The 15142-nt window shown below is 49.5% G+C and overlaps 1 protein-coding gene across 3 annotated transcripts in view; it reads left to right on the top strand.

Moving 5' to 3' along the window:
* Positions 1 to 15142, top strand: part of ATP11C (ATPase phospholipid transporting 11C (ATP11C blood group)) — a 56485-nt gene that overhangs the window by 4260 nt on the left and 37083 nt on the right. For all 3 annotated transcript variants that reach the window (XM_084293823.1, XM_084293824.1, XM_084293825.1), the window contains exon 2: positions 13877 to 13996. In XM_084293823.1, coding sequence (XP_084149949.1) covers positions 13877 to 13996 — 120 coding nt within the window. The remainder of the gene's footprint in view (positions 1 to 13876; positions 13997 to 15142) is intronic.

The following is a 15142-nucleotide window of genomic DNA, read 5'->3' as shown; positions in this document are numbered from 1 at the left end:
TGGCATGGCTCGTGATGCTGGGGCTCCTGCTTTTCCCTTTGTGTTGTTTTTTTTTTTGGATGGGGGGGAGTGTGTTGCTCTCCCACGGTGCAGACCTGTTCGGTCAAGCAGTGAGCCCCATTTTTCCCAGCTCCTGCTTTTGGTATGTTGTACTGCCATATCCGCTGTTATCTGATGCAAGGTGGGACTTTGCTCCCTGGAAGGCTGTTGGAAATGTGCTTATGGACACCAGGGAGAGAGGCTCCCACCTGCTGCTGGGGCGCAGCCTGCTCATGGGGAGCAGCCCCAAGAGGCCACGTGCTCCCTAAAAGTGTGAGAGCTGGGAGCAGCCTCCTGCTTGCAACAGCATCACTGCTTTGGGTCGGTGCCTGCCAGCTGCAGATGGTTCTTTCCAGGCCTGAAGTCCCCTGTCAACGTCCATACCCTGGAAAACAGGAGTTTCTCAAATTCCTGTAACAGTTTCTCTTTAAAATTGCAAAGCTCCTAACTGGAGCCTTATTGTCCCAGAAATAGCTCAACTTTTTGTCTAAAAATAAATAAATTCAAACAAAACAAAGAAAACCAGCCTCGGACAAGCAGCTGTATGGAAGTGTTCAAGTGTATAGTTAAAGTCCAGAGAGGTAAGAAACTGCTGTGAGGAGGGGCTGGGCAGCACAGGTCAAGCACTGGTGGGTAAAGTGGTGCTACCAATTGAAGTCCATTGTGCGTAGCAACTTTTCTGCCGAGATCTAGATGTGTGCAGGGGCTGTATTTTATTCTTCACTTAAAACCCTTTCTGTCTCCAGTTGGTATTTTGCAAAGAATAACAGTGATTTGCTGGGTTGTACAGACAAGGTTTGGAGCTTTGCTTCGCACTGAATTGCATCCGTAAGCACGGCAATTTGCTTTTAACAATGGAAATCGTAAAAGCAGACAGGCCGTCTATTAATAGCAGGGTTTTCAGACTTGTCTTTAATTTCATCCTGTTGCCCTTGGTTTATGCACTTCCTTTCTGATTAAAGCTCCTGCTTTCTGTCTGTAACGGCTTATATCCTCGCTGCAGGGGAGGCTGGCTTAATGCTGAAATGTTAGCTTAAGCAAAGCTGGTTGAGAATGCCCTGAAACAAGGGCTGTGCAGACAGTGACCGCGCTTCCAGCCATGTGAGCTGGCTGCCTGGGAGCATCCTTCCCCCAGGATCCCATGTGCAGCAGCCCCTGCTGCTGGCTGTCAGTTCTCCAGGATGCTGCGTGCGGTCGGAGGACTTCTGCAGGCAGGAGGTAGCCCTTGGGTCACGCTGCCTAGGAAGGGTGGATTTTCTGTCTCCCAAGAAACTTGGAAGTGGGGTCATTCAAGTGTGCTGCTAAGCCGTTTGTCTTTCCCAGAAAATGTTATCTTGGGGGATTTTTCAAGGGAGTTCCTGGTATTTAATCGTGTTTGGGATGTGGTGAGGCTGGTGGGAGCCGCAGAGCTTTCCCAGCACCTGTCGGTGGCCCTCTGCTGGAAAGTGTCCACCACGGTCCCGCTGACGGGTCAGGGCAGGAGCAGGCTGCAACCCTTGTGCTCTGCTGGCACAATCTGTCCCGAGGTGAGCTTAGGCATTACCTTATGTGTGAGTTTAGGTTGAACACTGCTTCTCCTGGTACTTCATCTCGGAAATATTTCTGTGCTTGCTGAGGCCTAGCAGTGGGAAGGGTGGGCTGGTTTTTGCCCAGCAGTTTCCCCAATGCTGCAGCCCACTGAAAGCACACAAGTTGTGGACTTTAGCTGCTTGGTTCTCTCCTCAGCCAGTGGACTTGCATCAGGAGATTTGAGCTTTGATCTCTACAACTGATTAAATACCAGCACAGGCCAGCTGGGAGAACTGCGCTTGTCATCTGCAACCTCTGCTCCTCTCATCTCTGGTGAATAGGCAGTGCCTTGCTTGGTCTCCACCATTTGAATTACTAGGAGATTGTAGGGCTGTGACCACCACCAGCTTTGGGGTGTGCAGCTGTGGCTCTTCTTGTTCCTGCAGGGGATGAGCAGGTGCTGCTGTGGAGTTTGACACCATTGTGCTTCTGTTAATTGTGAGTGCTGTGGCAGTGATTTGTGGTGGAGCATGCCGTGCTCAGACTGCCCCTTGCCTCTGGGACACTGTGCCCATCAGAGCGTGTCCTGCGGGTGGGGATTGGGAAGGGTGATGCTAAGTCACTTATGGCAACAATAACATCAAAATCATTGAGGTTGAAAAAGACCCTCAAGATCATCAAGTCTATTAACCTAACACTACCAAGTCCACTAATAAACCATGTCCCTACATCCACGTGTCTTAAATACCTCCAGGGATGGCAACTCCCTGCCTCCCTGGGCAGCCTGTCCTTACCTATAACCACATTTTTCCGTGAAGAAACTCTTCCTGAGATCTAATCTACCCCTCCCCTGGTGCAACTTGAGTGATCGCCTTGCATCCTATCTCTTGTCACCTGAGAAAAGAGACTGACACCCTGCTTGCTGCAGCCTCCTTTCTGGCAGTTACAGAGAGCCACGAGGTCTCCCCTCAGACTCCTTTTCTCCAGAGTGAACTGCCCCTCTTCCTCAATCTCTCCTCATAACACTTGTTTTCCAGGCCCTTCACCAGCTTTGTTGCTCTCCTCTGCACACCTAGCTGCTCTTCCCTGAACCTACCCCAGCACATGGGGTTGTTGTGACCCAAGTGCAGCACACGCACCAGGCCTTGGTGAATGCCATACGACTGGACACAGCCCATCCAGATCTCTCTGCAAGCCCTTCCTGCCCACATCAGTGCTCCCACCCAACTTGGTATCACCTGCAAACTTTCTGAGGGTGCACTCGATCCCCTCATCAAGAGCACTGATAAAACTATTAAAACTGGCCCCAGTAATGAGCCCTGGGGAGCACTGGTTGTGACCAGCCACCAACTGGATTTAACTCCATTCACAATGATGCTCTGTACTCTGCTGTAGCTTTGCTCTCCCGTGGCTCTGCACCCTCTCAACAGGATGGCTCCACTAATGCAGTGCAGCCCTGCTGCTCTCTAACCACTGTGCTTCCAGTGGACAGTGGGATATGAGCGCATGGGAACAGATTTTATAAAGCAAGAGGAGGATAAAAGACAACACAGCATCATTTCTATATTTTCCTCCTTTGGGCATGTGGTTAGGGTGGTGGCAGATGGTCCTGTGGATTTTGGACTTCGCCTTCAGGGATCCCAGCACCACCAGGTTGTGACCAGAAAGTTATCTAGAAGCTTCCTTTAAAGTGGCTTTGTCACAAGTGAGAAGGAAAAACATCAATACGCATTTAAAATCTCCTTTCACGGACTGTCCTGGATGTGAAGTTGCTGCAATAGCAATATGTTGGCTTTCAAAATGTTCTGTACTCTTTTGCTTTATTGTATCTTGTCATGCTGCAGCAGTCAGAGACTGTAATTGAAATTTGCCTTAACAGGGAACTTTCTTGAGCAGAAAACACCTCGTGCCACTGTTGTGGGGATGAGAGCCCCTCAGCAGTGTCTGTCCTGTGCTTTCTCGAGGGCATAGAGCTGCTGCTGAAGTGTGTGGGTGTGAAGTGCCCAAGTGTCCTGCTGCTGGGCAGGGAGGAGGTGGTCCTGTCCTGCTGCAGGGGGTCCACGGTGCAAGCTGACTCTTGAAAAATACATAGAAAAATGGGGAGCAAAGCCCAGTGATTTCATAAGTGCAAGTAATACTGCAGTAAGAGTGAGTCCTTTTAAAGTAGTTTAACCTTTCAAAAATTGAAATAGCACAAAACAGAGCCCTGCAAATCAGTGTGCTTTGTGGGATGAACGTGAGTCGCTGTGGTGGTGTGTCAGGATCGGGTTGTGCATGTGAGAGCTGCCACAGGCCAGGCTCCCTGTGACTGGTGTGTAGTGTGGGGGGACAGCGAAATGTCCTGGTCCTGTTCTGCAGGGCTGCATCTTCCTGCCCCATGGCTGGGCCATGCAGGGCCCGTTTGCTGACCGTCTGCAGCGGCTCCGAGTGAAACTCCCCAGGATTGCACTCCCAGATGTCAATAGAGATGTGCATTTAAAAAATCTTTCTGCATTAAATATACATGCATTAAGTATATATGAATATAGATGCATTAAATATAAATAAATAGATGTATTTGCTTATGGGTTCTTCTTCGGTTTAGCTGAAATCCAGGCTGGTGAATGCTGGTGGCTGGTGTAAGGCACCACACAGGTTGCATCCTGTGCAGCTCGGGCAAAGGATGGGGCTGGTACAAAGGTATCAGTCAGGGGCGGGTTTTTCCTCCTCTCCTTCCTCATTCAGAAATGAAACCGTTAGTAAAGCCTCAGTTTGTGTGCTGGCAGGGGATGTGCCTCCCTGAGGGGTTTAGCTGAAAGTGATTTGGGGTGAGCTCTTCGGGTTGATCCCTGGCTGCATGGGAGGGGCGCCCTGCACGGCTCAGCCTGGCTGCTGTGGGATGTGACTTCGCTTCTTTTTTGTCTGTTGGTTGGTGTTTGGTTTTTGTTGGTGTTGGCTTTTTTCGCCCGCTTTCACCAGTGCTGTTGCTCATCACGTCATGCTGTGAGGCAGTAAAGGGGGCAGGCTGGTGGAGCAGTAACCCTACAAAACAGGAGCTGCCTCCTTTTTGGCCATGCTCGCATCTCGGTGCTTTCTGCTGAGAGAGCACGGCTGCTCTTCAGAACCAGTACTCTGTAAATGGCTTTTTTAGCTTATTATGCAATATCTTAAAGTTGTGATTTGCAGTAAGTTCAGCTGTCTTTTTGGGGGACCTGTTGCATCTTGCTGACCGCAGGCATTTTTTCAGAACTTCAGTCATTCTGTTTGAGGTAGAATTTCAACTGAAGCCAGTTTAGTCTAAAAAATCATGCCCACTCCTGACATTAAGCTGTAATTGATAGCATTTGTAGTTCAGAGACATTTGTTCCGTTCTCCTTAATGAAAGGTTAATGCACTTATCTTTGATATGGCTGTTTGGAAAGGGCTTTTTGTTTTTCTCCTGCAGCTGAAATCGAGGCTAAGCACCTGGTGGGCCATTTTGGGGGTGAACCAGGCTCGTTACTTTTGTTGACCAAGATTCCTGTTATGCCTTTTCTGTAGCCTTGAACAAGCAATGCTTTGTTGTAGGCTTTTTCTCGGTGATTTCAGCCGAAGGTTGCAGGATTTGTGAGTGGAAGAGTCCTTGATCCAGCCCCAGTCTTGCTCTCGTAGGGCTATGTCTGGAGGGGCTGGTAATTTCTTGCTGTTTATCTTCCAAGGATAGGCAAGCAGTTGTCTTACCTGGCCTTATCTTAAAGTATGCCGTGTACTACTTATAACATTTTATAAGCCTATCACAAAATAGAAAACAGTGGCAACACTTATTTGATAGATAAATATTTTTTGAAATATTGTGGCAAATGCACAGATCTGCAAAACAAGCACTTTTTTTCTTGAACAATCCAGGATACGTAAAAGCTGAGTAAGGTGTGCAACAAGCAGGACTAGATGATATAAAGCATTGCTTTGCTGTTGTGATCCAGGCTATTTTCAGCAGTAATAAAAATTAAGTGCTGCTAGACTACGGTGAAGCTGTGCTCCGCTGCCTGCGTTTCAATTGGCTTGGTGGCGAGAGGGAGGGGAAAATCTCACTGCCGGGAAATTAAATGAAGGGGAAAAAAAAAAATCCACTTCGTGAGCAGCCCTGCCATCTTTTATGATGATTTCCCTGTAATTCCTCCCCGGGGCTGGAACAAAGCACGGCCGCTGGGGCTGGGCGGTGATGTAACGTCCTGCGGGGCTGGGGCAGCCAGGATGCTCGGCCGGGGCTGCACAGCCCAGCCTCGGATGCAGCGTTGATTTACCAGCACGGAGAGCGCTGTTTGCATGCTGGGTTTTTGCTCTCTGAGTTGTGGAAGGGGGTTGCTTTTTTTTTTTCCTCCCCTCTCCCTTACTTCCAGCTCACCTTTTCTGGTGAATGTTTGCTCAGGGAGGGAGCGCGGTGAGGTTGGCTGCGATGGCCAGAGGGCTGCCGTCCCTGCGTCGGGCAAATTAATTTTGTGGAGTACCTCGTTCTGAGCGCTTTCTGCAGGGTGGCTTCTTCCAATGAAGTTGAATGGATGGAAGTGGGACTTTCCACTTGACAGATACCATTCCGGTAAGTGCCGGGTGGGAAGCTCAGATGCGCAGGGAGAGGAAACCTCGCGTGTGAAGGAACTTGTCTTGATAACGGGGAGGATAACGGCGCCCTTGTTCCTTTCCCTGCCTATGGAAAGAGGCTTTTGGGTCAGGCAGGGTGGGAATGGCTGGGCTGCATGTGCCGTGAGTCACCGGGGCCGTGTCCCAGCCAGGCTCCTGCCCCGCTCTCCTAGACACAGCAGTCCAGCCTGCACCCCGCTGGCTTCCGCAGCCGTGGCTGATTTGCACCGCAAGCCCTCGTGCGCTGAGCCTGGCACCCACGGCCGTGCACCAGCATCCCTACAAGCAGCTGGCTCAGTCCCCTGCTCCGGGAGGTTTCGGTTCCCATGCATGAGCTGATTTCTTCCCCCCCCCGGCTGCCGTACAGCTGGTTGTGCTCAGCCTGGGGGCTCTGTCAGATCCTGCTGCTGCAGATGGGATAACGTGTGCTAGGCTGGATTGACTCTGCGGCTGCATTACCCAGCCTGACAGGAACAAGAGCCAAAAGGATTTCCTGAGGATAAACTATTATAGGCCACGTGTTGAGGGTTTCTCTCTCGCTGGGCTAATTGCACTGCTCCGCTGCCTAGTGTAGCTGCGTGTGCAGCCTGGAGGAGAAATCTGGTTGCTGTAGTGACCCGGAGGAGAAAATACTGCGGATGGGGTCTGGGGCACCTGGAGCTGATTCTGCCTGGGAGCGAGGGCTGAGCCAGGTGATGTCTCCATTTCATCCCCCTTTTTTTCCCCGTTACTTCTGTAGAAATGTTTTCCTGTGGAACAGCAGGGGCAGGTTAGAACGCAACAGCTTGAGCTTGTGTGGAGGGGGAAGAACTTAATATGGAGCAGTCAGAGAGAGCCAGCTGTGCCCCTGGCTGCTCTCACCGGGGGGCTATGCCCAAACCCCCCCCCCGTGCACAGGGGCTGCTCACCTGCAGCCCACCTCTGAACCGCTGGCAGAGCTGGAACAGGGGCACGGGGTTAAAGAAGTGTCACCAAGCAGAGAAGCATAACGTGGCATTCAGATTTTGTTGTTTGTTTGCTTCTATAACCGAAGAGCTCAGGCTTTTGAAGGAACAGAAAACAACTAGAAAACCAGCAAATTATAGCTCTTCAGGCTGATGCAAGCACTGACAGTTGCAAACTTGGAGCTTTCTTTTTTCCACTTTGCTCTTACACTAATTTTTGTCAGGGCAAATCGCTGCCTGTGCTCTGACGAGCTCGCTGCCTTTCTAAAATAGCTGCTCCGCAAGCAGACGTGTGTGCACAGCTTGAGCTGGGGAACGGAGAGGAAAGAGGTCCGAAGGAGAGAAGACCTCGCTATATTTTCTTTGTGACTGCTGCAAAAGCGTTTAGGCTCTTGTTCAAAAGCCTTTTTCTGTTCTCTGCTCTGGAGTGTTCCTGTGATGCTGAATTTGAGATGCCAGCAGCATGCTGGTCGAACTTTTATTTTGGTCTGCCAAAAAAAAAAAATAAAATGCTGCAGCACTGTGAACGAGGGTTTCGTAACCCCAGCTGCCAGCAGGGCAGGGGAAGAGCTGAGGTCCTGAAAACTTCCAAAGGGCAGTGGTTGTGTTTGAACAGTAGCAACATACTTTCCACAAAATAGCATCAATTAAGTAATGCTTTCCCAGTCAGTATCTGCTGGCTTTGGTCTGTTTGGCTTTCTGCATCACATACTACCCCGACTTTCTGCGAATAGCTGCTGAACTGAAGCTATAATTACAGACGATGTGGCATATTTGCTGGGAAAAATGCAGTGTTGTGTGATTCATGGATTGGCAAAAAAGCACCCAAAAAGCATTTAGGCTTTTTCATCCCTGCGAAGGGGATGGTGCTTCGTCTCCCTTGGGACGTAGGACTCAGGACTGCACAAACCGTGCCCTTTTCTAACCTCCCGGCTCTTTCTGTAAGTCAAACTACCAGGTTTGGAGGAAGAGAGTTAATTAAAAGGCAGCGACTGACCACGCGGAGCCGCTGACCGAGGGGCAGGACAGCAGCTCCTGCGGGACGTGCGGTGAGCTGACTCGCCAGTAGGCGAGGGCTGAGATCCCTGTGGTGCCCCAGCTGCTAGCACAGAGCAGTTCGTGTCTGTGGGGAAGCTCTCCAAGATGCCAGGAAAGGAGGGGACTGGGTTTGCCCGGTAATGTAGCACTTTCAGAGGAAGCAAGTGATTTGTGAGAGCCGGTAACTTGGGCACCACTGCCGCCAGCTCTGTCCCTGGGGCCTGGGCAGAGCTTTCTCCACCCTCTGCCCCATGTCCCCCCGGCTGGGCTGGGAGCCATGAGGTGATCCCTTGTATTCCTGACCGGTGTCACTGCCCTGTGGATGCGCGGTGTCTGCAGAAGGCCCAGATGAGCCAGGTCTGCAGATGACCCATTTCTCCTGGGCGATTTTCCAGATGGTAACTGAGGACTGTGAGGGGGTGCATCCAACCAGCTGCCCCTCCTGGGTGCTAGGGGCACTGTGTCTGTCCATCCATCCTTCTGTGTTTTCAGAGGATAGTCTCTTCCACTCTCTTATTTCCCCACTTGCCAGTGTGTGCTGATGAGATGGCGACCCCTCAGCTAAGGGGAGGAGAGGCACGTCTCCTGGCTCCTGCTCGTGTAGCAGGTAACACAGCCAGGGGCTATCATTAGGAGAAATAAGGGTTACTGCCTGTCTCTGGCTCCTCTTGCAGCAGATTAATCAAAGCTGTAAGTGCTCTATTTCCAGGCTGTCTGGCACGGCTCGCTTCCCCACGTGCTCTTAGCAGTGGCTGGGACAGGACCCGTGCCGCTGGCACTGCCGCCCATGTGTGCGATGCTCCCCGGAGGCTGGGCTGTGCTCCTCTGCTCCAGGAAAGGGCTGGCTGCCTGTGAAGTTTCTATCTGGGGAAAAAAAAAAGTTTGGATTTCCTCCCTCCGCCCTTCTTAAGTCTTTCAAGTAGCCTTTTCCCCTGTTCTCTCCACCCTGTGTTGCTCTCCGGGCTTTTCATGCTGGCTTTATCTGCAAAGTTAACTTTTCTGGGAAACTCAGCCAGTTGGGCTCTGCTGTTCTCCAGCCCGTTGTCCTTGCTGAAGGTGGCAGTGACCTACCCATGGGTGCGTGCAGTGAGGCGGCACGTCCTTGGAGCAGAGAGGAGGCAGGAATGGGCTTGCCTGGCTGGGTCCCTTTGTGTCACTTGGCTGTGCGTGGACTTTCATTAAGAAAAAGGCGATTTGGGTAGGTGATGCTCTGCTAGAGCACGCCTCGTCATTCCTGGTGGGGACAAAGGACAAGGTTTGGGAGTCAAGCCCCGTCGCAGCATGGTTACGTGTTGACCATGCTGACCTCGCTCATGGTCAAGGATTGTTGGTCCTTTCTCCATGCCTTTTGCTCCTGTGTGTTGTTGTGCTTGGTCTGGTGGTTGGCGGGACAGACCCACTGAGCACCCCTCTGGAGCTGGTTTGCCCCATGCTGTCACTGTTCTCTCCCCGCTGAAAACATCCATAGAAGCTTTAGCCTTCGTGTAGGAGAAAGGGCACTTGTTTAAACGCCAGCTTTTTGCTGTCCTATGGTACTGGCCATCCCTCCTCCCCTCAAGGACACCCAGCAGAAGTCACCTCACCAACAATGAGCCCAGGCAGGCTGTGCCCTGCTCCCCTGGGCATCAGCCAGAGCAAGCCCGCCCCGAGCTTTGCTCAGCTTCAGCTGACTTTCTTCTGGACCTATGGGCTCTCGGCGTTTGAAATGCAGCATTTTTTTTCCCCCGAGGACTGTTGAGGTTATCAGCTCTCTCCCGCAGATGCAGGGGAGAGTGCGATTGATTCGGATCGATGGAGTTCTCTCCATAAATCAGGAGGGCTGCCTAACATGTGGTCCGTGTGGGTAAGCAGAGCCTTCGCTGCTGAATTATTAAGCGTTGTGTCAAAGCATGGCTTGTACTCGCAGAGAAATGACTAAGTACAAAGAGTAATATAAAAATTGGCAAGGAGAATTTCAATTAAAAATACATCGGTTGGGCACCAGGACCGAGCGGGTGGGGGAGTCGGCGTGCTGAGCGACTTTTTTGAGGCTGCCTGACGGTTTGGGGAGGTTATGTTAAATTTGTGGAAGCTTTTTAAAATCGTACGTGTGTTTTTCTTGGTTCAGCGAATAAATGAAACAGAACAGGCTGTTTTGGGAATTGTTATTTTTGCTGTTTTTCTTTTTTTTGTAAATCAGGTTGCCTTCTCCACTACTTCTGTGGTAAATGGAACAATACAGGAGAGATTAGACTTTAAACTATTCATGAGATCTAAGCCAAGTAATGTGATTTAATCTTTCTTCTGCATATATTTAATATAAGCTGTGATTTCATTCAAATGGTTGAGCTTTGTACTTGAACAGTATAATTATCTCAGGGTTTACCAGATGACTTTTTTTTTTTAATGCCTGTGGGTTTTGTTAGATCTGTTTCTGTGAGTTATTTGTCTTTACTCTGTGGCTTGAAGATATCTCCAGCACACATGAAAGGAATTCCTTTTGATTAATTTTTTGGTTGAGGTGCTTGCTGCCACTATAGTGGGGAAAAAAAACAAACAACACATTTGATTTACCACTTCTTTTTCTGAACATGAGGAAAGCAGGCAGCAGAGCCACTCGTTTTCCCTTCTTGTTTTCTGTAGCCCATTTCCGTGAAGCACAAGCTCATCTTGTGCTGAACTGGGTTACTCCGTTAATTTTTACCCAGGTTTGCTCATTTTTGCCAAGGTTACCGTTGCCATGCCCTGTACTGGTGCTGCAGTAATGTCCACAAGTGTGGGGGACCTGGCAAAGAAGGGGCTCTCCTGGGTGCTGCTCCCGGCTCCCCCTGGGCCCGCCTGCCGTGTTGGAGTCACGGTTTGAGTGGGAAGGGCAGAAGAGAGGTGGGAGTTGCACAGATGGAGAGGGAAAGAGGTTCCAAGGGAGGCCTGCCCAAATTCAGGCTGAGGGTTTAGGGAGCGCTGGGAGCTGCAAACCTAATCCCTCTGGCTTGAGTTTGTGTTCTGAGTGCTTCAAGTCATAAATGCCGTTTGTTAATTAGCCGCATCCACAGACTATTGTAGCCCCAGCCATGCCCTGGACCATTGCCATCAGACAGTACCTGTTTCTAACTCATCCAAAAAAAAAAATGCGGTAGCAAAATGCCAAGCCTCAATTGACCTGTCATGGGCTTATTGACAGATAGATAGGCTTTTAGAATTTGGACAAGGTAAGAAAACAGCTATTGTCCCTGATGCCTTTTTTTCAGAACTGCTGCTTATGGCAATACGTGGGCTTTCTATAACGTCAGTCAATCTCTGTTAAAATAGGCACTGTAAGGTACGGGCAGGTTGTGTTACAACAATATTTAGAAGAGAGATGCCCACCCGAATTCCCTATGGTGTGCTGCTGTGTGTGCTGCCCTGCGTGCATGGCCGCTGCCCCAGGGCTGACAGCAAAGGTGAGCGGCCAGCTCGTGTTTATCCTAAGCATTTTTCGGCTCACATTTTTTGGACTTGGTTAACTTAGTTAACACACCGTAACTAGGATTTTGGGTCTCCTCTGCTGCGGGGCATTGCACACTCCATATTCCATGTTTTCCATAGCTAAATACCAACAATCTTGCAGAGTAATTGCATTTGTAGATTTTTCTGGGAGAGTTTTCCCAGTCTCTGCTCCTTGTGCTCAGCCATTTGTTTGGCAAATCCTCACCTCTCTTGGGTTTCCCGGTGCTCTCCCAGCAGCGTGGGGCTGCTGCTGCAGCAGGCGAGGCAGGGAGCTCCTGGCTTTTGGTGAGGTTGCTGGTCCAGATGATGTGCTGTTTCCCCCAACCCCAGCATGTGGTGAGGGGAAGCTGGGAGGCTGGAGCTGAAGGCTCGCCCTGGCTGCCAGCCTGATCCCATTTTGGGAGTCCCTCTGTGCGGCAGAGGTGGGAGGCTGCCGGCTGCTTCTGCTCCTCTGCATCCTTTGCATTTTTGGCACCTGCCCTGGTAGGGCTGCAAAACAAACAGGATCAAGGGTTGGGAATGAATGGGAGTACAGACAACATCTGCTGGTGTTTCAGCAGCCCTGCCGCCTGATAATGCCCTTGGACTATGAACAGTGACAAATTCTTTCCTGTTTTAAAATCCCCAAACCTAATTCTAAGAAAACCTAAGCCTGGTCTAATAAGGTCCTTTTTTTTTTTTTTTCCCCATTCCATATCCTCTTAACGGGTATTTTAAATTCACTTTATAATTATAAGTCCAACCCCGCAAAACACACCCTGGTGTCAGTCTGGTGCTACTGCTGGGAGTCGGGGTGTCGGAAGGACAAAATACTTTGCTTGTAACCTGCATAACCACAGTTATGAACTGTGGTTAGAACTATTTTAATCCCATTGTGTTGAACTGTCTTGGTTTCAGCTGCAGCTACCTGTGAGCGGCTCTCTTGTGCTGTTTGCTGCTCCTCTCTCCATCACCTTCTTTTAGCAGAAGGCCTTGCAGGCAGGCGATGCCCACCTGGGCAGAGGCATCCTGAGACAGGCAGGGCTGGGAGAAATGCCCCGGGGAGGGAGAGGCTGTAGGTATCTCTTGCCTTGCTCCAGGGATGTGTGTTTGTGCCAGAGCGAGTCCTGCACCCCATGCACGGACACTGAGGTTTGGCACCAAGGTGTCAGAGGTGTCTGTGGTGCACAGGCACTGCTTGGTGCTTGGCTTCCACGGATTCTTCCCTTGCCTGACCCGGATCTACCAGGCTATAAATACTTCCCTTCCTGGTATTCTCTTATCTGTCCCCTGGCCACTGCCGAGCGAAGAGCCTGTCGTTAAGCCCCTGTGACACCGTGGCGACAGGTTATCATTCCCTTGTGACATCTCATTCTGCTTTAAAAGCAAACCAAAAAACAACCACAAACCCAACACCAAACGAACTTACACAGGCAAAGCAAGCAGCAGGATTGCTCCTCCTGTGCTGTGTGACCCGGCAGCAGGGTGCACCAACAGCCAGGGGTGACCTGGAGGTGCCCGGGTGTGCTGAGGCTGCCTCCAGCTTTGTGCCTTAATCTCTTTTTCTTTTGGCCTTCACGGGGGTGATGCACATGGGGGCTGCGTGCTTGCTTTTGCCCCTGTGCAGAACAAATGATGCTGAAGTGATCGGCCGCTTGAGGAGACGAGCCATTAATTCTCCTGACGTTCTGTTGACATGACTGGCGTGTGTATAAAAATTAAAATGTATGCTTTTTCTTTTAAAATAGGCTTTCCAGGCAGTGAGCTTCTGATGTGAAACTGTCTGCTTCATTATTTGTGTTTTTATTTTGGATGCAAAACCAGCAGAAATACACCTTTTTTTAAGTTCAGTCTGAAGTCTGTATGTCCAAGGGAGGCAGGGAGATGTTTCAGGCAGGCTTGAGGGTTTGGCAGGAGAAAAGCGCAAAGAAGGGTGCAGCTCCCACCTTCTGTGGGATCTTGGGGAGAAGCCTGGAGCCTGTTGAGCCCCAGAGCTAAAACTGCTTTTGTGCAGTCTGTGCTGGCATGAGGAAGGGTTTGATGTGTGCAGGAGGGGGTCTCCACACAGCCACGGGGGCTGGGGGTGGATGGCTGGCAGCAGTGGGGTTCCTGGGCTGCTGGCTCAGCTTTGCCTTGGTGTCTCTGAGTTATTCTCTTGGTCTTCCTGCTTTTGATGGGGCAGAGAAGTGGACTGAAGAGCAACATGGTGAAGCTGTAAGCTGTTAATACAAATATTAGTGTTTTTTTTTTTTTTTTTTTTTTTTTGAGACAGAAGCTAAATTTTCCCTTTCCTGTTGCCCCAACAGTGTGCCGGGGAGGAGAAGCGGGTTGGTACGCGCACCGTGGTGGTTGGGCACCGGACGGTGTCGGAAACAGATGCATACGTGGCACAGAAGTTCTGCGATAACAGGATCGTCTCGTCCAAGGTGAGCTGTCTCTCTGCACGGGTGGGCAGCATGCGTGTGTTCCCTACACGTGTGCATCAGCCTGATCTTACTTTCCAGTTAAGTGCAGTACAGATTGTGAGATGACAGCAATTTAGGTTTGTGAAAGAGAGTGGGGATTATTTTGTAAATGGATAGATTCATGTGATTCACCTATTTTTTGTTTTGTGGCTTTTTTTTTCTCCTCAACCAGGACAAAAATAACCATGCTTGGCTTATTCCTTTAGAAGAAAGGGGAAACATTCATGCTGTATTAATCTAGCTTTTGTTTATTGTGGAAAACTGTGATGACACCCGTCTGCCTTCTGCTTAGCTTTTTTCCATGACATTCATGAAGCTATTTCAAAAGATTTGAAGCCAATTCAAGTAAAATATCAAGCAAGTGGCATCCAATATTGTCAACACAGCTGGATGCATGTTATGCTGCTTAGGAGTCATGATGCTCAGCATACTGCTAGGCTTCAGTTTTACTGTAGATGAGCTGAAAGGGTTTTCTTTCACTCCTTTTTTTTTATACAACTTGGACCTTGTTTGTTTTTTAAGACTCTATGCTGTCTGCATTTATATTGCAGGCAAGTTTGAAGTCTAAACACCCTTAACGTGTGTAGCATTCCCAGTGACTTTTCCTTGACATGCAAGAGAGTCCTTTGGAAAACACTTTCCAGTACTTCAGTTCTATTTCTGATAAACTGTTTGTTTTAGCACTAATTCTGTAGCTCTTCTCTGGTTTATTTTTTAGTATTGTCTTTTTTAATTTTTATTTGCTTGTCATGGACTGTTCTTACCTGACCAGTATCATTTTTTAATTAAATGAATGTTGGCCTTGAGACTTGGCTGCTTATTATTCATTGTTTATTCAAGTCACACTGAAAGATCACATATTAGACCTGTTATTTTCCACGCTGTTCTTCAATTCCATGTTTTCCAATGCAAATGATTCAGCAGCCGTCTTAAAATGATAACGAAGCACAGCCTAATAACAGATTTGTATGGGCAGCATGACTTTTTTCTGAGCAGAACAGCAACTCCAAGATTTAATTTGGAAAAAAATCTCTGCACTGTGCCTTACTTCTTTGTTAAATTGTGTCTCTTGAAATGCCTACGTAGAAGTTGCTTCCTGAAACAAAT

The sequence above is a fragment of the Netta rufina genome (genome assembly GCF_964035555.1).
Source record: "Netta rufina genome assembly, chromosome: 12".
NCBI lineage: Eukaryota > Metazoa > Chordata > Aves > Anseriformes > Anatidae > Netta > Netta rufina.
Note: the sequence above shows the minus strand (reverse complement) of the source record. Positions and strands in the feature narration are given on the sequence as shown.